The sequence below is a fragment of the Macrobrachium rosenbergii genome, chromosome 54 (assembly GCF_040412425.1).
Source record: "Macrobrachium rosenbergii isolate ZJJX-2024 chromosome 54, ASM4041242v1, whole genome shotgun sequence".
Classification (NCBI taxonomy): domain Eukaryota; kingdom Metazoa; phylum Arthropoda; class Malacostraca; order Decapoda; family Palaemonidae; genus Macrobrachium; species Macrobrachium rosenbergii.
In genome coordinates, this window is record NC_089794.1 from 1,112,831 (window position 1) to 1,138,088 (window position 25,258).

At 44.3% G+C, this 25,258-nt stretch overlaps 1 protein-coding gene across 7 annotated transcripts in view; it reads right to left on the minus strand.

Moving 5' to 3' along the window:
- The window catches only part of LOC136834724 (kinetochore protein Nuf2-like), a 410,975-nt gene that overhangs the window by 105,949 nt on the left and 279,768 nt on the right, over positions 1–25,258 (minus strand). For all 7 annotated transcript variants that reach the window (XM_067097303.1, XM_067097308.1, XM_067097307.1 and 4 more), the window contains one exon: positions 16,427–16,573. In XM_067097303.1, the coding sequence (XP_066953404.1) occupies positions 16,427–16,573 (147 nt within the window). The remainder of the gene's footprint in view (positions 1–16,426; positions 16,574–25,258) is intronic.

Here is a 25,258-nt window from a genome sequence, read left to right on the forward strand (position 1 = left end):
ATATCCCTGGGTGCAATGTTCAGACCGAAGGGCATGACCCTGAAGGAGTAGGCTTGATTCCCGAGTCTGAAACCGAGGAACTGAGAGAAGTTCCGCGCAACCGGGACGTGATAATAAGCGTCTGAAAGATCGATAGAGGTGGTGACGGCTCCACGCGGAAGTAGAGTCCGTACCTGAGCTACCGTAAGCATGCGAAATTTGTCGCATTTTTATGTAGAGATTTAGACGCGACAGATCCAGGATCACTCTTTGCTGATCGGAGTCTTTTTGGGAACAGTGAATAACCTGCCTTGAAACTTTAGGTGCCTTGCTTTCTTTATTGCTCGTTTGTTGAGCAATTCTGTTACATAATCCTGTAGGATTGATGTGGGTGGCTGGTAAAACCTGGTTAGAGGAGGAGGGTTTTGATCCAGCTCCATCCCCAGTCCCTTGGACACAATGCTGTGTGCCCAAGGGCTGAAGGTCCATTGGTCCCTGAACCAAAACAGGCGACCGCCTACCTGTGTTCTCTCAGTGGGAGGGGAGCGGGTTTATTCCCCTACCACGTCCAGGTCTTCCTCTTGGGGTGGTGTTGGGCCTTCCTCTGTGGGGGCTTTGCCTCTTCCTCCCCTTGCAACCCTATTGAGGCCGTGAAAGAACCCCACGGCCCTCATATGTGGGGTTGTATGCTGGTGAGGCCACATAGGAGGGTGCAGCTGGTTGGACCAGCACATACTGTTGGGGGTGAGCCTTAGAAGTAGATGGCTGGGCCACTGCCGAGACCGGGACGGCTTGGACTACCGCCTGATGGTGGGCCTCTTATGCCTCCTGAAGCGTTTGCCTCCTCTCGATTGGGGGCCGGCCGATTCTGGGGTCTTGCGCTTATAAGCAGAAATGCCCCAGCGAGAGCGCAGACTCTGATTGGCCCGTGTAGCCTCAGACATAACACGGATGTAACCTCCTCTTCAGGGAAGAGGTTAGGTCCCCAGATCGAGCTTTTAATGAGCTTGTTAGGCTCGTGGCGGATAGTCGCATCAGCAAAGATGAACTTCCTGCATTCCAGTCTGGCCATGATGAACTCATGCAAGTCCGACTGGAAGCCAGCCAGGAAGGACTTAGCCAAAACCTGGAAAAAGGGTTCGTCTGAGCAGGAGACGGCAGTAGCTTCAGTAGACAGCCGGAGTTCAAGGACCGGGCTAACTTAGTCCGGGCCTCAAACTCCGCCTTCAATAAAGATTCCGGCAGCTTAGGGAGCTGCTCACTAAACTGCGTGGAAGCGCAGAAGGGGGTCCAGCTTCCCGACGGTGAAAGTGGACGGGCGTCCACCCAGAACTCATTACTTCCTGGGAATACCAGGAAGTAGGGTCTGTTTCCCTTAATTGTGGTAACGGATTACCATCAAAGCATGCTCGGGCCGTAGCCAGAGCAACTTTGTCCAAGCAAGGGGTGGGAAGGTCTGTCTCCCAGGGCGAACATCGTAAAATTGCCCTTGAAAGGGGTCAACTTTGTGTTTTCTGCCTGCCACTCCGTCAGAGTGCGCAGGAGAGCCGACTGAGCTTGGTCCCTAGGGATGATGACAGTCTCCTAGGAACCTTGTCTGACCCGAATCCAGGCTTCTTCCGTGAGCCTCACGAAGCCTGGATAAGGGGGCAAGAGATCGGGGGAAGAACTCCAATTCCTCCAACCGTCTCGTGCCCAAGACCATCACTGTCAGTTTGCCATCATGTTGGATGGCCCGGAGAGCGAAAACGCCAAGGGTTACCGACATCGAACGGCGGAGGTCCGCAGTGTCGGGGATAACATACTGTGGTTCTGCTGGGGGTGGGCGAGCCAAACCTGCCAGTATGTTATCATGACTGGCAAACTTCTCAGAGATTTTTTAAACCTCGAATCTAGGTCCTCCGTAAACTTTTTGTAAAGTTCAGTTGGCAAAGGCCTCTGCATCAAAAGAAGGCTGGCGAGGAGGGCTTGGTTTTGCAGCCCTCTTACTCGCGCCTTTGCTGGAGGAACCAGACTTGCTCCCGGAGGCTACAGGTCCTGAAACCTTAGCCTTCGACGGGGAAGGGCAATGCCTTCTTGGAAGTCGAGGACTTGTAGCCCTTCGCCTTCCATGAAGTCTTCAACTTCAACTTGGGGATAGCAGACGGAGCTCTATCACCCAAGGAGGAAGACTTCACAAAACCTGCAAAAAGAAGAAATGGATGAAGCAGGGGAGTCAAACAAAGGGGGCCCGCCCCAACAACCTCACTTACCTCACCACTTACCACCTGGTCCTGCTCTATATTCATTGGTTCCAGGTTAAGATTAATGGCGGCAACATCCTCCGAGACCTCAGCGTAGAGGATATCCACTTGAAGGTGGCTGGGTCTCATCCCGGATTTGCTGGATGATAGGGGTGGCAAGATCTTCAGGCACTGCAGCCGCCACCCGTGCGCGCCGGGTAAAGCAAGTCCCTCAACCTGGCGTCGAGGACGTAGGGCTTCCCGGACGGAACATTCCTGCCAAACCCAGCCACCCAGGCCCGGAGGGGATTCCAAGGCAGACTTCTTGGAAGCTTTCGTCCGCCTGCAAGAAAACCAACAATTAGCTAAGGAACGAAAACCATTCCGGGAACCTATAAACAATATACAATATACATGAGGAGCATGAACCGGGGAAAAAGACTGTCACTTACCGACTCATCCTGGATGGTTGAGCAGAGAGCAAAGCAAACCTCACAACCATCAGGGTGCCAAACAACCAGGTCGTCCAGTCGGACCGCACAACCAGCGTGGGTCCGCAAACTACGTGGACCGTAGGGTTGTTGGAGGGAGGCGGTACACCCCTGCTCCTCACAGCGAACAGTCTGTAAGAAAAAGTACATGAACCTCCACCTAAGCAAACTAAAGCTGGCAAGGCCGGGAAACTCAACTACAACCGGAATACTCCGGCGGAGAAGAACTCCCTTATCATAAACTGGGCCAATAAGCTCTAAATTACAGAGTGGAAGGTAAGGTTTTTCAGACCCGGAGGACTCCGGGAATGAAGGAAAGAGAAACCAGGAACTAACCATAAGGGCTGCCAGTAAAATAACGGCGGAGCCCCTGGTATAGGACCGGACTCACGTATATATAATATAAAATAAAGGAGAGTACTAGATAAACAGATTTATCTAAAATTAAAAACAAAATAAAAATAAAAACAATAACAAGTGATGGTAAGAACTCAAGAGGACCGGAGGGATCCGCTCCCTTATAAAATGAAAAAACTTCCCACCCTTACTTCCCGCCGGAGAAACAAGACGGGTAAAATGCTCGTATGTTCATAACATAGGCTGAAGCAATATATTTTACCCTATCAACGTAACCCGACGGGGGGAGACGAGAGTATGGATAGTGACTCGAACACGTTCGAGTAAACAAACCACCAACCCCAATACAGCGATGCTTAGGGACGATATGGGAGGGAGCGAATCCCTCAACCAACAGGAGAAGTCCCTGAACTCGGAGAAAACGCCATCTAGCGTCACCCGCACGAGTAGAGCAAGGCTGGAGGAGGAGGAGGGGGGGGGGAAGGAGGAGGAGAAGTAGGCTACCAGGAAGGGGACAGGAGACAGGGAGAAACATGTCACCCGCTCAACTGCACCATACCTCCCAGACAATGAATCTTGGAAGGGTAGCCTGACTGGGGAGCAACCAACCCAAAGCCCGACTCCTTCCTAGGCGAAGCCTAATATGGACCTAACCTTAGTATAGGCTAGGAAAGAGGAGGAGTGTAAAAGGGAGGAGGAAGCAACAGGGAGAGAAATTTTGTGCCGAGAACCAACCGGGATCGAGAATGGGGGGCAAGGGGGCGACTAGCCTAGAGGAAACACATCCAAAGAACTCGATTCTCCCCCAAATGGAGGAAGAGAACTAAGGGGCTCACTCTGCCCACCAAAAACGATCCCGGAGGAAACAGCAACAAAACTCCTCAACCTGAACTCCCCACCCAGGGCAAGGGGATGGAAGCAAACAAGCCTACTCCACAAAATAACCATCACACATAAAAACTAAAAATGTGCTCAACAGAGAGCGTAGCCTACCACGGGGAAGCGGTTAGATCTGAGGCTGCCGCCACCACCCGAGGTAAACCACCAAATAAAATAATAAAAACAATAAAAATAAAAATAAAACTAAAAGAGAGCACCATCTTCAAGATAAAAATTAATTAGCCTAGTAAGACCAAAAACAAAGGAACCCAACCTGGGGTACCTAGGACGGGCATCACTCCCACAAAGGCCAGTAGGCCAATGAACGTAATTCAAAAACCAAAAAAGGGAGCCACCGCAAGGAACCACCAGGAAGGGAACCAAGGGGGCAAAACATATCTATAACGACGAGGAGACGACCCCAACTGAAAAGAACAGAAGGAGACGCCTCGCAGTCGACATGGCTGGCTGGGGACGCCGTGGCGACATAATAAGATCTCAATATTTATGAAAATACGAGACCATAACAGCCAAAAAAAGAACAAAACCCCACAAGAAGATGGTACTTAACTTGGAAATGGTAAAGCTGCTCGATGCCATCGTAGAAAGCAGAAAAAATCCAAAATAATGAAGACGAGCACACAAAAGAAACAGCGATTTCACGTGCTAGAAAATGGAATGTGGTAGGTGGCGCTGGTGTCGCCGTCCTGGCGGGTGTTTGGTGTGGGGGCTGTAACGGCTCACCGCTCTGTTCCAGGGATTTTGATAAGGAGAGATCTTTCGAGTAGGTTTCCGTGGTAGTGGTAATTCACTCACCCCTTCTTATACCGACGCCTTCCTAGAAGACGCTCGACTGGGGGTAGTAACCCCAGCTTTCCTGAAAGCTCTTTTTCTCTGGTATATCTAGCAAGGTTATACCTAGAAATTCGTGCTGTAATGGAATTTCACCGGCTGACACGGGACTGGACTCAGAAAAGTCCATATTATGAAAGTAATTAATAGAAGTAGCAACTGCTCGAATATCATGAACTTTAGGAACTGAGTCTGGGTTGGCTTGTTTAATGAAATACAGAATTTGTTGCCTTATAGCGTTCAGAGAAAGAGTACCACCTTTCTCCCTGATAAAAAGAGGACCCGACTTACTCTGTGAGTTCTTAAAAGGTAAGATTTAAGTGTATAAACTGGACATAAAGATTGGTCTTGAGGAAGGGGCACCACCTTCCAAGGAGACCACCTGTCCTGTGGGTCTTCGTTCTTAGCTAAAAATCTAGGGTCAGGGGAAAGGAGGACCTCTCCAGATGGGAGGAAGTTAACAAAACTATCACCTCTAGTGAGAGCCGACAGCTCTGAGATTCTAGCACCTGAAGCCAAGCTAATCAAAAATAATGTCTTCCTTAACAGATCCTGATAAGAGCAATGAAAGTTATCCAACTCTGATGCTAACTTAAGGACGTCATTGAGAAACCACGTAACCGAATGTGGACGTGATACTGGTCTCAGACGAGCGCATGCTCTGGGGATGGATGAAAAATAGGAATCTGTAAGGTCGATTTTAAAGCCAGTAAAGAAATACTTTCTTCAATGCCGACTTGACTGTGGTAATAGTGGCGGGAGCCAGGCCTTTCTCAAACAGTGACCTAAAGAAGGAAACTCCTAAATTAGTCGTCATGATTTTGGCTTCAGATGCTTTCAGGAAGGAGGCTAATTTTTTTACTGCTGAGTCATACTGTCTAAGAGTAGAATCTCTTTTATCTGATTCTAAAAACAGAGTGTTGACAGGGTCAATGTTCGCTCCTTTTTGGGCTGCGAATTTTATAAAGTCCATAAAACTAGGGCATTCTGAATCCTTGAGGAAGCTGGCACAGTCTTGGTTTGTACTGTCTGGGTCAGAATGGGCTTGGGAATCCGAAGACTCCGTAATCCCAGTTCCTGAAGGAGAGGGAACCAATTGCTCTTCGGCCAGTAGGGGCTACTAGGGCTGGTTGACCCTTGAATGTCCTGAGTTTGTGTAATACTTTCAGCAGTAAATTTATTGGAGGAACAGATAAATCTTCTCCCAATTGTTCCAATCTACTGTCATTGCGTCTGTGGCGAATGCCTGAGGGTCCAGGTTAATCATCCACATAACAGGGGAGCTTGAAGTTGCTCTCCGTTGCGAACAGATCCACTTGGAGGCCCGGAACCCGGCGGCAAATCCATTTGAAAGATTCCGCATCCAGGGACCACTCCGTCTCCAACGGAGTAGTCCTGGACAGGGAATCCGCCACCACGTTCCGTACTCCCGCTAGGTGGGTGGCTGACAGGTGCCAGCCGTGCTTGTTCGCCAGGGAGAAGATAGCTACCATTACTTGGTTTACTCGACCTGATTTGGAGCCGCCCCTGTTGATGTAATGAACTACCACTGCGCTGTCTAACACCAGCCTGATATGAATCCGGTTGGGGGGGGCGGATTTTCTTCAGAGTTAGAAAGACCGCCATAGCTTCCAGGGTATTTATATGGAACTGCTGAAACATTGTGGACCACGTTCCTTGTACTTTCTGTTTTGGTGAATATCCCCAGCCGCTTAGAGAAGCGTCTGTGTGGATAACTAGTGCCGGAGGGGAAATTGAAGCGGAACTGTTTTGGACAGGCCCCTGACTGTGGTCCAAGGCCGCAGTCTTGTCTTTAAGATTCGAGGATAGAGAGAGACCTTGTCTCTGAGCTTGACATTTGCTCGACTCCGCCACACTCTGTTTATGTCTTTTAATTTGGCTTTCAAGAGCAGGTCTGTCACTGAGGCAAATTGAAGAGACCCGAGGACTCTTTCTTGGGATCGACGGGATGCCGATGGATTTTTGAGAAATCTCTTGGTGAGAGATGCTATCTCTTTCCTCTTGGGAGGCGGGAGAGGTAACGTGTGGGAGGACAGATCCAACTGGAGACCCAGCCACTGAAACCGGGACTCCGGAGTCAGGCGGGACTTCTCTCTGTTCAGCTGAAAACCTAGTGACTCTAGGAAATTGATGACTATGGACGTGGCCTCCTGACACTCCGGAACAGTTGGTGCCCAGATTATCCAATCGTCTAGGTACGCTGCTAGGGATATTCCTTGGGACCGGAGCTGCTGTACTACCGTGTCCGCCAGCTTGGTGAATACCCTGGGTGCAATGTTCAGACCGAAGGGCATGACCCTGAAGGAGTAGGCTTGATTCCCCAGAGTCTGAAACCGAGGAACTGAGAGAAGTTCCGCGCAAACGGGACGTGATAATAAGCGTCTGAAAGATCGATAGAGGTGGTGACGGCCCCACGCCGGAAGTAGAGTCCGTACCTGAGCTACCGTAAGCATGCGAAAACTTGTCGCATTTTATGTAGAGATTTAGACGCGACAGATCCAGGATCACTCTTTGCTGATCGGAGTCTTTTTGGGAACAGTGAATAGCCTGTCTTGAAACTTTAGGTGCCTTGCTTTCTTTATTGCTCGTTTGTTGAGCAATTCTGTTCACATAATCCTGTAGGATTGATGTGGGTGGCTGGTAAAATCTGGTTAGAGGGGAGGGTTCTTGATCCAGCTCCACCCCAGTCCCTTGGACACAATGCTGTGTGCCCAAGGGCTGAAGGTCCATTGGTCCCTGAACCAATACAGGCGACCGCCTACCTGTGTTCTCTCAGTGGGAGGGAGCGGGTTTATTCCCTCTACCACGTCCAGGTCTTCCTCTTGGGGTGGTGTTAGACCTTCCTCTGTGGGGACTTTGCCCTTCCTCCCCTTGCAACCCTATTGAGGCCGTGAAAGAACCCACGGCCCTCATGTGTCAGGGTTGTATGCTGGTGAGGTCACATAAGAGGGCGCCGCTGGTTGGACCAACACGTATTGTTGGGGGTGGGCCTTAGAAGTAGATGGTTGGGCCATTGCTGAGACCGGGACGGCTTGGACTACCGCCTGATGGGGCCTCTTATGCCTCCTGAAGCGTTTGCCTCCTCTCGTCTGGGGGCCGGCCGATTCTGGGGTCTTGCGCTTATAAGCGGAAATGCCCCAGTGAGAGCGCAGACTCTGATTGGCCCGTGTAGCCTCAGACATATCGGATGTAACCTCGTCTTCAGGGAAGAGGTTAGGTCCCCAGATCGAGCTTTTAATGAGCTTGTTAGGCTCGTGGCGGATGGTAGCATCAGCAAAGATGAACTTCCTGCACTCCAGTCTGGCCATGATGAACTCATGCAAGTCCGACTGGAAGCTCGCCAGGAAGGACTTAGCTAGAACCTGGAAAAGGGTTCGTCTGAGCAGGAGACGGCAGTAGCTTCTGTAAGACAGCCGGAGCTCAAGGACCGGGCTAACTTAGTCCGGGCCTCAAACTCCGCCTTCAATAAGGATTCCGGCAGCTTAGGGAGCTGTTCACTAAACTGCGTGGAAGCGCAGAGGGGGTCCAGCTTCCCGACGGTGAAAGTGGACGGGGCGTCCACCCAGAACTCATTACTTCCTGGGAATACCAGGGAAGTAGGATCTGTTTCCCTTAATTGTGGTAAGGGATTACCATCAAAGCATGCTCGGGCCGTAGCCAGAGCAACTTTGTCCAAGCAAGGGGTGGGAAGGTCTTCTCCCAGGGCGAACATCGTAAAATTGCCCTTGAAAGGGGTCAATTTCGTGTTTTCTGTCTGCCACTCCGTCAGAGTGCGCAGGAGAGCCGACTGAGCCTGGTCCCTAGGGATGATGACAGTCTCCCTAGGAACCTTGTCTGACCGAATCCAGGCTTCTTCTGTGAGCCTCACAAAGCCTGGATAAGGGGGCAAGAGATCGGGGGAAGAACTCCAATTCCTCCAACCGTCTCGTGCCCAGACCCTCCACTGTAAGTTTGCCATCATGTTGGATGGCCCGGTCTCTGAAGCGCCAAGGGTTACCGACATCGAACGGTGGGAGGTCCGCAGTGTCGGGATAGCATACTGTGGTTCTGCCGGAGGTGGGCGAGCCAAACCTGCCAGTATGTTATCATAATTGGCAAACTTATCGGTGATTTTTTCAAACCTAGAATCTAGGTCCTCCGTAAACTTTTTGTAAAGTTCAGTGGCAAGGGCCTGTGCATCGAAAGAAGGCTGGCGAGGAGGGCTTGGTTTTGCAGCCCTCTTACTCGCGCCTTTGCCGGAGGAACTAGATTTGCTCCCGGAGGCTACCGGTCCTGAAACCTTAGCCTTCGACGGGGGGAAGGGCGATGCCTTCTTGGAAGTCGAGGACTTGTAGCCCTTCGCCTTCCATGAAGTCTTCAACTTCAACTTGGGCATAGCAGACGGAGCTCTATCACCCAAGGAGGAAGACTTCACAAAACCTGCAAATGAAGATACTGATGAAGCAGGGGAGTCAAACAAGGGGGCCCGCCCCAACATCCTCACTTACCTCACCACTTACCACCTGGTCCGGCTCCGTATTCATTGGTTCCAGGTTGAGATCCAAGGCGGCAACATCCTCCGAGACTTCGGCGTATAGGATATCCACTTGAGGTGGCTGGGTCGCATCCCGGATTTGCTGGATGATTGGGGTGGCAAGATCTTCAGGCACTGCAGCCGCCACCCGTGCGCCGGGGTAAAGCAAGTCCCTCAACCTGGCGTCGAGGGTAAAAACAAGTCCTCAACCTGGCCACCCAGGCCGAGGACTTCTTGAGGGCTTCCCGGACGGTTTTAAACAATATACAATATGAGGAGCATGAACCGGGGGAAAAAAGACTGTCACTTACCGACTCATCCTGGATGGTTGAGCAGAGAGCAAAGCAAACCTCACAACCATCGGGGTGCCAAACAACCAGGTCGTCAAGACGGACCGCACAACCGGCGTGGGTCCGGCACACTACGTGCCCGTAGGGTTGTTGAAGGGAGGCGGTACACCCCGGCTCCTCACAGCGAACAGTCTGTAAGAACAAAAGTACATGAACCTCACACCCTAAGCAATTTAAAGCTGGCAAGGCCAGGAAACTCAACTACAACCGGAATACTCCGGCAGAGAAGAACTCCCTATGATAAACTGGGCCAATAAGCTCTAAATGCACAGAGTGGAAGGTAAGGGTTTCAGACCCCGGAGGACTCCGGGGAATGAAGGAACGAGAAACCAGGAACTAACCATAAGGGCTGCCAGAAAAATAACGGCGGAGCCCCCGGGTGTCGGACCGGACTCACGTATATATAAAATAAATAAAGGAGCAAACTCCTGTGGATAAACAGATTTATCTAAAATTAAAAACAAAATAAAAAATAATAATAATAATAACAAGTGATGGTAAATACTCCGGAGACCGGAGGGGTCCGCTTCCCTTACATGATATAGAAACTTCCCACCCTTACCTCCCCGCCGGAGAAACAAGACGGGTAAAGTGCTCAGTATGTTCATAACATAAGACGGAGCAACACATTTCACCCTAACTACGTAGCCCGATGGGAGACGAGAGGTATGAGAAAGTGATTCGAACACGCTCGAGCAACAAAACACCAACCCCACCACAGCGAAGCTTAGGGACGGTATGGGAGGGAGCAAATCCCTCTACCAATAGGAGGAGTCCCTGAACTCGGAGAAAACGCCATCTAGCGTCACCCGCACGAGTCGCAAGGCTGGGGGGGGGGGGGGGGGGGGGGTGGAGCAGTGGAGAGAAGTAGGCTACCCGGAAGGGGACAGGAGACAGGGAGAAACATGTCACCCGCTCAACTGCATCCTTCCCTCCAAATGAACTTGGAAGGGTAGCCTACTCCAGGGAGCTACGCAACCCGAAGCCCGACTCCTTCCTAGGCGAAGCCTAATATGGGCCTAACCTAGTATAGGTTAGGAAAGAGGAAGGAGTGTAAAAGGGGAGGAGGAAGCAACAGGGAGAGAAATTTTGTGCCGAGAGCCAACCGGGATCGAGAAGGGGGGGGTAAGGAGGCGACTAGCCTAGAGGAAACACATCCAAAGAACTCGATTCCCCCAAATGGAGGAAGAGAACTAAGGGGCTCACTCTACCCACCGAAAAACGACCCCGGAGGAAACAGCAACCAAAACTCCCTCAACCTGATCTCCGCACCCAGGGCAAGGGGATGGAAGCAAACAAGCTTACACCACAAAATACCATCACACATAAACAATTAAAATCAAAATATGTTCAATAGGGAGCGTAGCCTACCTCGGGGGAGCGGCAGATTGGAGCTGCCGCTACCACCAGAGGCAAACCACACAACCAAAAACAATAAAAATAAATAAATATACTAAAAATAAAAGAAGAGCACCATCTTCAAGTATAAAATAATAGCCTACTTGAGACCAAAATGAAAATGAACCCAACCTGGGGGGGGGATACTTGGACGGGGCATCACCCTAATAAAGGCCGATAGGCCGATAATGTAAATCGAAAACCAAAAAGGGAGGGGAGCCACCGCAAGGAACCACCAGGAAGGGAATCAAGGGGTTAAAATCTATCTATAACGACGAGGAGACAACTCCAACCGAAAGAACAGAAGGAGTAAACATTTCGACCGTCGACATGGCTGGCGGGGGACGCCGTGGCGTCATAATAAGATCTCAATATTTATGAAAACACGAGACCAAAACAGCCAATAAAACAGAACAAAAACCCCACAAGAAGATGGTACTTAACTTAGAGATGGAAAAGGTGCTCGATGCCATCGTAGATGTAGAAAACAATCCAAATAAGGGGACGAGCACACAAAAGAAACGAATTTGTCCCGTGCTAGAAAATGGAATGAAGTAGGTGGCGCTGGTGTCGCCGTCCTGGCGGGTGTTGAGTGTGGGGCTGTAAAGGCTCACCGCTCTTTTCCGGGGTTTTGATAAGGAGAGATCTTTCGAGTATATTTCCGTGGTAGTGGTATTTCACTCACCCTTCATTATACCGACGTCTTCCTAGAAGACGCTCGACTGGGGTAGTAACCCCAGCTTTCCTGTAAGCTCTTTTCTCTGGTATATCTAGCATTGTTATACCTAGAAATTCGTGCTGTAATGGAATTTCACCGGCTGACACGGGACTGGACTCAGAAATGTTAATTTTACCAAGTTATGCAAGTTTTTTCTAATAATTTATTTTACTTTATTTTGTAAAATCATAATTACAGCTCACACAATATCATAAAAGATAAGAACTAAAATCAGTAACAAATTCTGAATATATTTGTTGTAAAATATTTACGAGATTTACCGAGATGGGGAGTTGCAGTAACTTTTTGTGAAGTATACATGTCTCTTCTAATATTTCTTTGCAAAATTACAACTATAGCTGACATACTATCATAAAAGATAAGAACTAAAACCAACAGCAATCCCAGGGTATATTTATGAGCAAATAAATAAAAAGACTCCCTGGAGGTGCAGAGAGGCAGTACATTCCTCTCTGAAACCTCAAGACATACTGATCGATGTCTCTCCTGTGATGAGCTTAGAGTTGCAATAAGTCATTTATGGGCTGTTGAAGTGCTATGAACATCTTTCCCGCTAAATTCATTCAAACAGTACGGCGGAAAATATGATTACTCATATGAGGATTCCCATCCATCACTCAAAACCTGTTATACATACTCACCTGAGGATTCCCATCCATTAAGGGTTAATATACCACTGTCACCTCTATCTAGTATATTAAAAGAAAATGGTAAGGCTTCAATACTGTATCAAAGAAAATGTGTGTGCCTGAATATGTAGAGTATAGGGATAACTTGATTAATTTTCGTCTTGGTAAGAGCAGTAAAATTTGTAGGAGTGTTCACTCTTAGCTGTAAGCCTTATACAGGCAGTCACCGAGTTATGATGGAGACTTATTTTGAATCTGACTTAAGTCAGATCTTAACCCTTAAACGCCTACTGGACGTACCATACATCGACTAAAATTGTCTGTTGGGTGTCAAGTGGACGTACCATACGTCGACTAAAAATGCTTTTTTAAATATTCACGGAAAAATAATTATAGGCCTAGTTTGCAAAAAGGTTTTAAATCACGCCTTTGAGGGATGCTGGGAGTTCACGGATCAAGCTGTTGTTTTGTTTATAAGCGTCACCCAGACGCCAGCGTATCAGCGCCGATTTCCTCCTTCCCGTTACCAGAAAGCATCAGCACCGCATCGTCCGAGAGCGATTTTTTGACGCATCCGTGTTTTGCAGAACTTTGGCAAGTGTTTGCGTATTTGTGAGGCAACAGGACGTTTGCAGAGATGTCCCAACGTCGTCAGGACCGTGAAAGGCGCATATTGCCTGTTGGTAGTGAGCGTGTGAGACGAGTTTTAGACTGGGATGCTGGAGAGGGACCAAGCACCCAAGATGACCCAGCTTCTCAACGCCGTGTTGTGCGGCCACGTGTGACCAAAGGGGACCAAGGACCACATCCCGTGCCTTTTACAACCCCTAGGAAGCATCGGGGTGTCCTGAGGGGCATCTGTAAATTTTTTTTAAAAACTTTTTCCTTCACTGAAAATCCTGACATTTCTTGAGTCACCTTGTCGTCATTTTTTCGCCGTTTTATATTATTCGTTACATAAAGTGTTATACATCAAAATGTGCGCAATTTCATGTAGAATACAACAAAAAATAAATCATTCTTTTAGCTTTTAACAGTTTTGAAATATTTTCATTTAAATCACGATAACTGACAAAATTTTAACATTCGGTCAATTTTGACTCGACCGAAATGCTCGAAAAACGCAATTGTAAGCCACAATTCTTACATTCTAGTATCAATCAATCATTTACCTTTATTCTGCAACAAACAGAAAGTCTCCAGCACAATATTTCGATTTATGGTGAATTTTTGAAAAAAACTTTTCCTTCGCTCCGCAAAAAATCCTAGCGTTTCTTGAGTCACATTGTCATAAATTTTTCGCCATTTTATATTATTCGTTACATAAAGTGTTATACATCAAAATGTGCGCAATTTCATGTAGAATACAACAACAAATAAATCATGCTTTTAGCTTTTACCATTTTTGAAATATTTTCATATAAATAACGATAAATAGAAAAAAATCAATCTTCGGTCAACTTTAACTCGATCGAAATGCTCGAAAAACGCAATCGTAAGCCAAAATTCTTACATTCTAGTAACACTCAATCCTTTACCTTCATTTTGCAACAAACCGAAAGTCTCTGGCACAATATTTCGATTTATGGTGAATTTTTGAAAAAACTTTTTCCTTCCATCCGCGCACGCGAACTCCACTAAAAATCCTAGCATTTCTTGAGTCACCTTGTTGTCATTTTTTCGCCGTTTTATATTATTCGTTACATAAAGCGTTATACATCAAAATGTGCGCAATTTCATGTAGAATACAACAAAAAATAAATCATGCTTTCAGCTTTTACCATTTTTGAAATATTTTCATATAAATAACGATAAATAGAAAAAAATCAACCTTCGGTCAACTTTAACTCGATCGAAATGGTAAAAAAATGCAATTGTAAGCTAAAAACTTACAGTCTAGTAATATTCAATCAATTTCCTTCATTTTGAAACAATTGGAAAGTCTCTAGCACAATATTTCGATTTATGGTGAATTTTTTAAAAAAACATTTTATTACGTCCGCACGTTACGAATTCATGCATCATTTTGTGATAATATTTTCTCTGTGTTGCTTTAATCGTTTTACAATCTGTTACATACCAAAATCATTGCAATTTAGTGTACAATACAACTAAAAAAAATGAACTCATTAGCTTTAACCGTTTTGCTTACAGCACGATTTGTATACAATTATATACGAGTTTTTTTTTTTTCATATATTCCAATATTTATATATGATAATGATATTTTTTCATTTCTGATGGTTGCATATTAAACTTCAGGCAATGAGAAAAAAGGAGCCAAAAATGAACTCTTAATCTTAAAAACTAAGCGTGCTGTGATTTTTTGAAAAAAACTTTTTTTCCGCTTTGGCGCTAGCTCCCGAACGCCGCCGGCATACGGGAGACGTTTTTGTAAATAGGGCTTCGGCGTTTAAGGGTTCACTTGAAAAAAAATTTATAAAAATGAAAAAAAGTTATGACAGCCCTATCTTTAATCCTTTGGTTGGCTTGCACACTGGAAGGATGGCAACACTTACTTAGTTACATGAGGGAGCTCAGAAACTAGTACCCAGCCTAACATCGCCTTAACTTCGGAGACGAATTTTTTATGAGTATTTTTAAAAAGCATTGTAAGACGGGATTGACTTAAGACCAAACCGTCGTAACTTGGGGATTGCCTACATATTTTTAAGGGTACAGTAATGTAAGATGACTCTGAAATGATCCTAAAGTGTTTTAGGATGATAATTTAAGGTATATTTGGTGTTTGAACTATTAAAATAGGGAGTTATAAAAGCTTGGGGTTCAACTTATCGTGGGTGGCCGTGGTCCCTAACCCCTGCGAATACCGGGGGTTGACTGTATGCACCATGGAGTTCAACTGCAGTATATGCTTTACTTGCCTTTACCTTTCTCTCTTAGGATCATTCTTTATAGAAAAAAAAATCTGAAGTCTGGCCCACATAAGCAGCTTCAGCATTCTCACAAAGAGAGAGAGAGAGAGAGAGAGAGAGAGAGAGAGAGAGAGAGAGAGAGAGAGAGAGAGAGAGAGAGAGAGAGAGAGAGAGAGAGAGAATTTTTAATTTTACATTTTAAATACTATATACTGCTGTTAGATTTTTATTTTGTATACAGAACCATACGCTGTATTATGTACAGTATTGTTTATTAGCACATCCAGAACGCTAGAGATAAAATAAGAAGAAAATGTTAAAACAGTCATCTTCCATCCACAGTGTTTTTTTTAACCATATTAGTAAACTTCCGATATCCATAAGGTACTTGGATGTACTGTACATTACTGCAGATAACCGAGTTAATACTGAATACTGTACTCTGAAGGCTATCTGGATGGTGAAGCCAGCGGAGCTGGAAAACTGGAAGCATTGCCTTGGTTAGTATCAAAAGGGCTGATGGAAAACAACAAAACATTTTCTATCCTTTGCATTATATTTTATAGTGAAACAGCTGGCAACAACAGTAATAAACTATTATTATTATTATTATATCATTATTCAGAAGATGAACACTATTCTTATGGAAGAAGCCCACAGGGGCAATCAACTTGAAATTCAAGCTTCCAAAGAATATGGTGCTCATTAGGAAGTAAGAAAGGATAGAGAGAAATACAGCATGAAGAGATCTCACCTATTAAAAAGAAATAATAAACTAATAAATAGCTAATTTATTTAGTTCTGTATTGTTTAATTAAACAGAATTCTTAACACTAATTTATGTTTTTGTTTTGCTTTTTTGAGGATACTGAAAGCAAAACTATTCAAACTCGCAATCACACTAAAATCAGTATCCTTGCATTTAAACTTTATAGTGACCAAAGAAGAGCACTGCCAAGTTCTTAAACAGCGGAGCAAAAACTGGGTCTTATGCAACACACAATTCGCCAAGACCCCAGAATCTACAAAGGTTAATGTGCAATCAAAACTATGCTAAATTTGCATTATTTATACAGATAAACATTTCAGATGAACAAAATATGTCTGCAAATAATCTTACCTCCAAAATCTCCAATTCAGCAGCTTTGATGTTAGACACATATGAGGCAACATCTACATTAACTTGATCAAACTTGCTTTTGATTTCCACTTTGGATACCTGAATTTCATGCATTTCACCTCTGACCTCTGCAATACGTTTCAACATCTGAAATTAAACAAAAAGGGAAGTATTCAAAATACAGTATCTATTAAAACCATAAATACTCAAAAACTGGAACCTCAAAAGTCCAAGTGAAAATGCAATGCATTTCTACCCTAAAGCAAGCAAGTCTCCTTCTATTTCATAATTTACTTACATTTTTACATTTACCAATTTATTTTTTCTTTTCTAATAACTGATCTCTTCTTTCTATATTTCATATAACTTTCTGTTATTTCTTTCAAATGAACACCATATTCTTTGGAAGGTTGAATTTCAAGTCAATGACCTGTATGGACTTGTTCCACATGAGTAGGGTTCATTTCCTGAATAATAATAATAATAATAATAATAATAATAATAATAATAATAATAATAATAATAATAATAATAATAATAATAATAATAATAATAATAATAATAATAATAATAATAATACAGGTTTTGTTTCAACAGCATTTATTTTATATCGCTTCCCCGGTATCTGTGGAGGCTGCAACAGCATTCCTCCTGCTTGTGTTGTTCCATTCTGCCAGGAGCTGGTTCTTCTTCGTTATGAGAGTAGTTTTCTCTTGCTCCTTGCTGGATAACTCCTGATGCAGGCAGGTTGTTCTGATGCTCGGGATGCCGGGGTGCTGCTGAAGATCTCGGTCTAGGTGCCGTATACTTGTAAAATTAGGAAAAAGACCTTCTTTAGTACAGGTTTTGTTAAATAAAATGGCAGTTTCAACAGCATTTATTTTATATCGCTTCCCCGGCATCCGTGGAGGCAAAATTGCCATTTTGTTTCACAAACCTGTACTAAAGAAAGTCTTTTTCCTAACTGTACAAGTATATGGCACCTAGACCGAGATTTTCAGCAGCACCCTGGCATCCCGAACATCAGAACGACCCACCTGCATCAGGAGTTATCCAGTAAGGAGCAAGAGAAAACTACTCTCATCATGGAGAAGAACCAGCTCCTGGCAGAATGGAACAACACATGCAGGAGGAATGCTGTTGCAGCCTCCACGGATGCTGGGGAAGCGATATAAAACAAATGCTGTTGAAACTGCCATTTTGTTTAACAAAACCTGTATTAACCCTTAAACGCCGAGCCTCTATTTACAAAAGTGTCTGCCGTATGCCTGCGGGGTTTGGGAGTTGGCGGAAAGAAAGTTTTTTTCAAAAAATCACAGCACGCTTAGTTTTTAAGATTAAGAGTTCATTTTTGGCTCCTTTTTTTCTCACTGCCTGAAGTTTAGTATGCAACCATCATAAATGAAAAAAAATATCATTATCATATATAAATATTGGAATATATGACAGGGCAAAAAAAATTTCATATATAATTGTATACAAATCGCGCTGTGAGCAAAACGGTTAAAGCTAATGAGCTATTTTTTGTTGTTGTATTGTACACTAAATTGCGATGATTTTGGTATAAAACAAATTGTAAAACGATCAAAGCAACACAGAGAAAATATTATCACAAAATGATGCATGAATTCATAACGCGCGGATGTAAAAAAAAGTTTTTTCAAAAATTCACCATAAATTGAAATATTGTGCTACAGACTTCCTGTTTGTTGCAAAATGAAGGTAAATCATTGAATACTACTAGAATGTAAGAGTTTAGCTTACAATTGTATTTTTCGACCATTTCGGTTGAGTTAAAGTTGACCGAAGGTTGAAATTTTGGCACTTACCGTGATTTATATGAAAATATGTCAAAATAGATAAAAGCTACAACCATGAGTTATATTTTGGTGTATTCTACATGAAATTGCACACATTTTCATATATAAAACTTTATGTAACGATTTATAGAAAACAGTGCAAAAATTACGACAAAGTGACTAAAGAATTTCAGAGATTTTTAGCAGAGTTAGCGAGGACGTAAGGAAAAAGTTTTTTTTTTTTAAATTCACCATAAATCGAAATATTGTGCTAGAGACTTCTTGTTTGTTGCAAAATTAAGGTAAATGATTGAATATTACTAGAATGTAAGAGTTTTAGCTTACAGTTGCATTTTTCGACCATTTCGGTCAAGTCAAAGTTGACCGAAGGTTGAAATTTTGGCACTTATCGTGAATTATATGAAAATATGTCAAAATTGATAAAAGCTACAACCATGAGTTATTTTTTGTTGTTTATTACATGAAATTGCGCACATTTTCATATATAAAACTTTATGTAAAGGCTAATAGAAAACGGTGCAAAAATTACGACAAAGTGACTAAAGAAATTTCTGAGATTTTCAGCAGAGTTAGCCGATGCTTTCTTTTGGGATAAGAAAGAAATTCGCGCATGCACAGCTGGGTCACGCTTGTAAACAAAACAACAGCGTGATCCATGAACTCCCAGCATCCCTCAAGGCGCAATTTAAAATTTTTTGCAAACGAGGCCTATAAGTATTTTTCTGCGAATATTTAAAAAAACTTTTTGTAGTCAACGTATTTTACGTCCACTTGGCACCCGATAGACAACTTTTGTCGACGTAAAATACGTCCAGTTGGCGTTAAAGGGTTAAAGAAGGTCTTTTTCCTAATAACAATATAATAATAATAATACTGTGGAGCTGACTTATGGAAACATCAAGAACAAGATGCATACGGTATTTTTAAATTTCTGAGTTATACTTTTTATTATGGTCATGTGATCCTCCACAGGCCCACCTTTTAGTAAACTTTCCATAAAAATCAACACCCTACTTTTTAATGCAATCTTGCTAGCATACAGACAAACACACTAACCAAATGTACAGCATGTCAGAGTTTTAAGGACAAAAAACTGAACAGGCAGTCACAAGGGAAGAGTGAAAAGCAGAATAAATGGAAAGTATCAGTGCAATGTAGAAAGGTATATAGTAAACCCCCATATTCGCGGGAGATGCGTAACCTCCCCTAAAAATGCTTATAACTGCCTATCTTGAAAATTTCAAACACCAAATGTATACCTTAAACTAGCATCCTACATCAAATACACCTTAAGCTATTATCCTATTACTGTATTAACCTTTGAAATGATATTAGCTACGATTTTGCAATGGGCTATGATCGCATCCCCTTACAGGTGTCATTCAGTACCCCATCCCATCCTACCGTGAACCCCCTAACTGATCACCCACCTGCTATTAACTGGGATTTTAAAACCAACAGAAAACCAGATCCTTTAGGGAAACACGGAAACCAAACTGTGGTCAATAGTTGAACCAGCAGATGCCTTATTGTGCACTAACCCAAAATGTAGAAACGACCACCACAGGAGAGATGTCAAAGAATTCTATTCGAATATAATTTCCACTATGCTTGCCTCCGGCAGGGATACCTTTAGATCTCGTTAAGGCAACTCTCGTAATATACCTGGATGGACTGACTTGGTTAAAGATCTATATACTGTACACATTCAAGAGAAATGTTTTTACTGTGGAGGCAAAATGGTAGCCCAAGGGAAGGACACTTTGCACTGCTAATGAGGCAGGCAAGAGCGTAGTTCAAACTTGCTCTTAAGCACTGCAGACTGAATGAAAAGTAACTAAGAGCTGATGCAATGTCTAGAAAATTAGAATCTGGAGATTACCCCTGTCTTTGGAAAGACACTCATTCCCTAAATCCCAAAACTAAAAAGCTATCACAGAGAGTAGGAGAAGCCGTCGGTGACGAGGCTATTGCAAGAATGTGGGGCGATCACTTCAGCATTATCCTGAATTGCATAAATGATCAAGACTCCTGAAGGGATGTAAATAACCTCCTTACTGACAATATTCAGTTTCATTTCACCGATTGTATTACGCCAGGTAACATCAGCGATGCCATACACAACCTACCTAATAATAAATTGCCTGGCTGTGATGGTCTACCTGCTGAAGCTTTCAAATTCTGCCATCTGATAGTTTACATTTTGCTAGCTGCTCTATTCATTGTGTGCATAATTCACCAGTTTCTCCCAGACTCCCTACTCCTAGTTCACTTAACCCTTTAACGCCGACTGGACGTATTTTACGTCGACAAAAATTGTCTGTCGGGTGCCAAGTGGACGTAAAATACGTTGACTGCAAAAAGTCTTTTTAAATATTCACGAAAAAATACTTATAGGCCTAGTTTGCGGAAAATTTTAAATCACGCGCCTTGAGGGATGCTGGGAGTTCACGGATCATGGTGTTGTTTTGTTTACAAGCGTGACCCAGCTGCGCATGCGCGAATTTCTTTCTTCTCCCACTACAAAGCATCAGCGATGCATCGTCAGAGAGTGATTTCTCAACACATTCGTGTTTTGCCGAACTTGTGCAAGTGTTAGCGTGTTTGTGACGCAATAGGACGTTTGCAGAGATATCCCAACATCGTCAGGACCGTGAAAGGCACGTACTGCCTGTCGGTAGTGAGCGTGTGAGGCGCGTTTTAGATTTGGATGCTGGAGAGGGACCCCACACCCAAGGTGACCCATCTTTTCAACGCCGCGTTGTACGGCCACGTGTAGCCAAAAGGGGCCAAGGGCCGTACCCTGTGCCTTTTACAACCCCTAGGAAACATCGGGGTGTCCTGAGAGGCATTCGTAAACATTTGGGAGGCCTCCAACAAAAGGACATTGATGAGTACTTGTTGGAGCTCGATCGAGAGCATGTGGAAAGTCCTCATTTTGATGGCAGTTGGTCATTTGGTCATCTAGTGATGAGGACATCACACCCAATGTCAGTGATGACGAGTATTTGCCCCCAATGTCCGTACGAGAGCCACAGCATGAGAGTGAACCCGAGTTCAGTGGTTTCAGTGCTTATGAGGGAGAGTCTGAGGAGGAGGAGGAGGTACCGATTGTGGCTGGTGGGAACGAGACAGAAAGTGATGGTGAAAGTGAGGAAGATGGGCCAGTGGGGTGGGGTCGTGCCAACGCACGCGCATGTGCCCGTAGACGGTCGCAACATCACAGCAGCCTAGGTGAAGGCCGTTTGTCCGAGAGTGATGAGGGGTGGTTGGAGGACCCCACCCCACCTAACATGCACCCATTCAGGGCAGCACCTGGACTGACCGTCCCTGTGCCTCTCACTGCACTGGGGTTCATTCAGCTCTTCCTTACGCGGGAATTGCTGGAATACCTCGTTGCAGAGACGGCGGATTAAGCTCGGTACTGCCGTGAGGAACTGCAGACGACGTTGTCGTATCGATGGCGGGGCTGCAACCTCACGGACATGGCGCATTTTTTGGGGCTCCACATTTTTTTTGGAATGATGCCTGCTGCCGACGTCAGGCAATATTGGAGGCGGAATTTTTTTTTTAAGTACGCCCAGTGTGCCCGGCATTATGCCCCGTGATAGTTTCCTGGTGTTGGACAGGTATTTCAACACCTTCAACCGAAGGGCCATACCCCGGAATAACCCAGATCGCCTCATCTTAGTCCGCCCAGTGTTGGACTACATTCGTGAACGGTGCCAGTTTCTCGTGGTTCCTTCCAAGAACCTTTCTTTGGATGAGGGGATGATGCCATACAAAGGGCGTCTAAGCATAAAAGTGTACAACCCCAAGAAGCCAAAGAAATATGGTGTGAAGTTATTTTTTATTACGGAATCCAACACTGGATACGTCGTTGACTTCTCTGTATATTCCGGGGTCTTCTCCACGCTGCGTGTCACTGTCTTCGGTCTTGTGGATCGTTTCCGTAACCAGGGATACCACCTGTTTATGGATAATTATTATAACTCGGTAGCCCTGGCCCAGGAACTGTATGAAGCAGGTGTGCACGTCAGTGGTACCCTTCGGTTGGTGCGTGGGGTCCCGAATGTCCTCAAGAGGTTCGGAAGCCACCCGCAACATCTGGCAAGAGGAGAGACAGAGTGGCGGCGGAAGGGAGATGTCTTCGCCATCTGTTGGAAGGGGGTCCGACTCGTACCCATGATTACGACCAGTCATGAGCCCATCCAAGAAGAGGTCGTTCAGCGGAAGAAGACACGTCGGCAGGGCCGAGTTACGTATGAGGAGTTTCGCATCCAATGGCCTACGGCCTACTGTCATCGGGCACTACAACAGGCACATGGGAGGAGTTGACCTCTTTGATCAACTCATCCAGTATTATCCCTTTGCCAGGAGAACCAGGAGGTGGACACAGGAGCTCCTCAAATACCTTCTTCAGTTGGCCCTCCAGAATGCCTACATCCTCTACTGTGAGTACACTTCAGACACCCGGTGGTTGTCCCAAATCCAGTTTCTCGAGGTGGCCGGGAATGCCCTCATAAACTTTAATCCTGAGGAGTGGCCTTCCAGCACTGGCCCCCTGCCCCGAGAGGATAGGGCAGATGTCGCTAGGAGGGCCAATCCTCGGTCATCCTGCTCCTGCCGACGCCGCCCCTGCTGCCGCCGCCCCTGCTGTCCCTGTCCCTGCTGCCACTCTCCCTCACATTCCAATGTCCCGTCGGATAGTGGACCCTGTGTATCGGCTGCAGGCAGGGGATCACACACTGGAGCCCCTAGAAGGGCGTAAGCAGAAACGGTGCCGGGTGTGTCATATGAATGGCAGAAGAAGAGACACCCTGTTCATCTGTCGCACCTGCAAGTAGCACTTTGCAGGATCGGGGAGTGTGACTGCAAATACCACACTGCGGTCATATATTGGAGTGCGCCTACCCGAGGGACACTGGGGGGAGCAGCAGACCACGGAAGGGTGGCCCATCTGCAGTAAGGGCACGTCTCCCTCCTCCACCTGTACCTCGTCATGTCTAGAGGAAAAAAATGCAAGACTCTTCAATGGAGGAGGGAGAAAACAAGAATAGAACGAAGAGTCAGGATTACGAGTGAATATTCTGCATTGATTTTATATTTAATTTTATATTTATTACAAGTTTTTATATATCTGTATTTATTGGTGTTTTGTATATTATTTCGTTTTATGCAAAAAAAAAAAAGTTTTCACCTGCATTCCTTTTAGTTATGTATTTGTACCAAAAACAAATATATACATATTATATATATGTGTGTGTGTATGTATGAATGTGTATGTATGTATGTATGTATATATATATATATATATATATATATATATATATATATATATATATATATATATATATATATATATATATATTTTTATTTTTGGTAAGCAAAAATCTAATATTCTAGTGATATTCAATCATTTACCTTCATTTTGCAACAAACGGAAAGTCTCTAGCACAATATTTCGATTTATGGTGAATTTTTGAAAAAAACTTTTTCCTTACGTCCACGCTGAAAATCTCAGAATTTCTTTAGTTACTTTGTCGTAATTTTTGCACCGTTTTCTATTAGGCATTGCAAAATGTTTTATACATGCAAATGTGCGCAATTTCATGTAAAATACAACAAAAAATAACTCATGGTTGTAGCTTTTATCAGTTTTGAAATATTTTCATATAAATCACGATAAGTGCCAAACTTTCAACCTTCTGTCAACTTTGACTTGACTGAAATGGTAAAAAAATGTAATTGTAAGCTATAACTTTTACATTCTAGTAATATTCAATCATTTACCTTCATTTTGCAACAAACGAGAAGTCTCTAGCACAATATTTCGATTTATGGTGAATTTTTTAAAAAAACTTTTTTTTTACGTCAGCTCATTACGAATTCATGCATCATTTTGTGATAATATTTTCTCTGTGTTGCTTTGATCGTTTTACAATTTGTTATATACCAAAAATTATTGCAATTTAGTGTACAATTCAAAAAAAAAAAAACTCATTAGCTTTAACCGTTTTGCTAACAGCGCGATTTGTATACAATTATATATGAAAATTTTTTTTTGTGCTGTCATATATTCCAATATTTATATATGACAATGATATTTTTTCTCATTTCTGATGGGTGCATACTGAACTTCAGGCAATGACAAAAAAAGGAGCCACAAATGAACTCTTAATCTTAAAAACTAAGCGTGCTGTGATTTTTAAAAAAAAAACTTTCTTTCCGCTTCGGCGCTGACTCTCAAACCGCACCAGCATACGGCAGACACTTTTGTAAATAGAGGCTTGGCGTTTAAGAGTTACCAATACCATTAATAAAAAACAAGTGAAAGGATGCAGCTGACCCTGGCAATTATCGCCTGATTACAACTGCTACAATTGTGCCGAAGATACTTGAGTCCATTCTTCTAGTGAGACTTCTGCCCTTTCTACACACTACTGACAACCAGTTCGGCTTTAAAGCAAACCACTCAACTGACACCTACATGTACATCCTGAAAGAACTGCTGAACAATTACTTATCATCAGCCTCTCCTGTTTTGTAGATGTGAGAAAAGCATTTGACAGAGTAAACTACCAGAAGCTCTTCCTGAAACTGCACAGACAATGCACACCTCTGTATCTAATTGGCTTGTCGTACACCTTCGGCTCCCTAAAAGGGCTCTGGCAAGGGGGCATTTCTCTCTCCATACCAGTTTAACACTTACACAGATGCCCTGAATGTCAAACTTAACTCTCCCAATCGGATGCACTATCAGCGAAACAACAATAAACCTCTGTTACGTGGACGATATGGTTCTGATTTCCCCATCAGTGCAAGGTCTCCAGCAACTCATCGACACCTGCCACCAATATGCAGAGGAATTTGATATCCTATACAACGATACCAAGACCCAGTGTATGTCGCTGCTCCCGAGATCACTTAAGCATATTGCAGAATCACCAATTTTCCTCGGAAGTCATCGTCTGGAACTTGTGCATGAATATCCGTATTTGAGCCACATTAT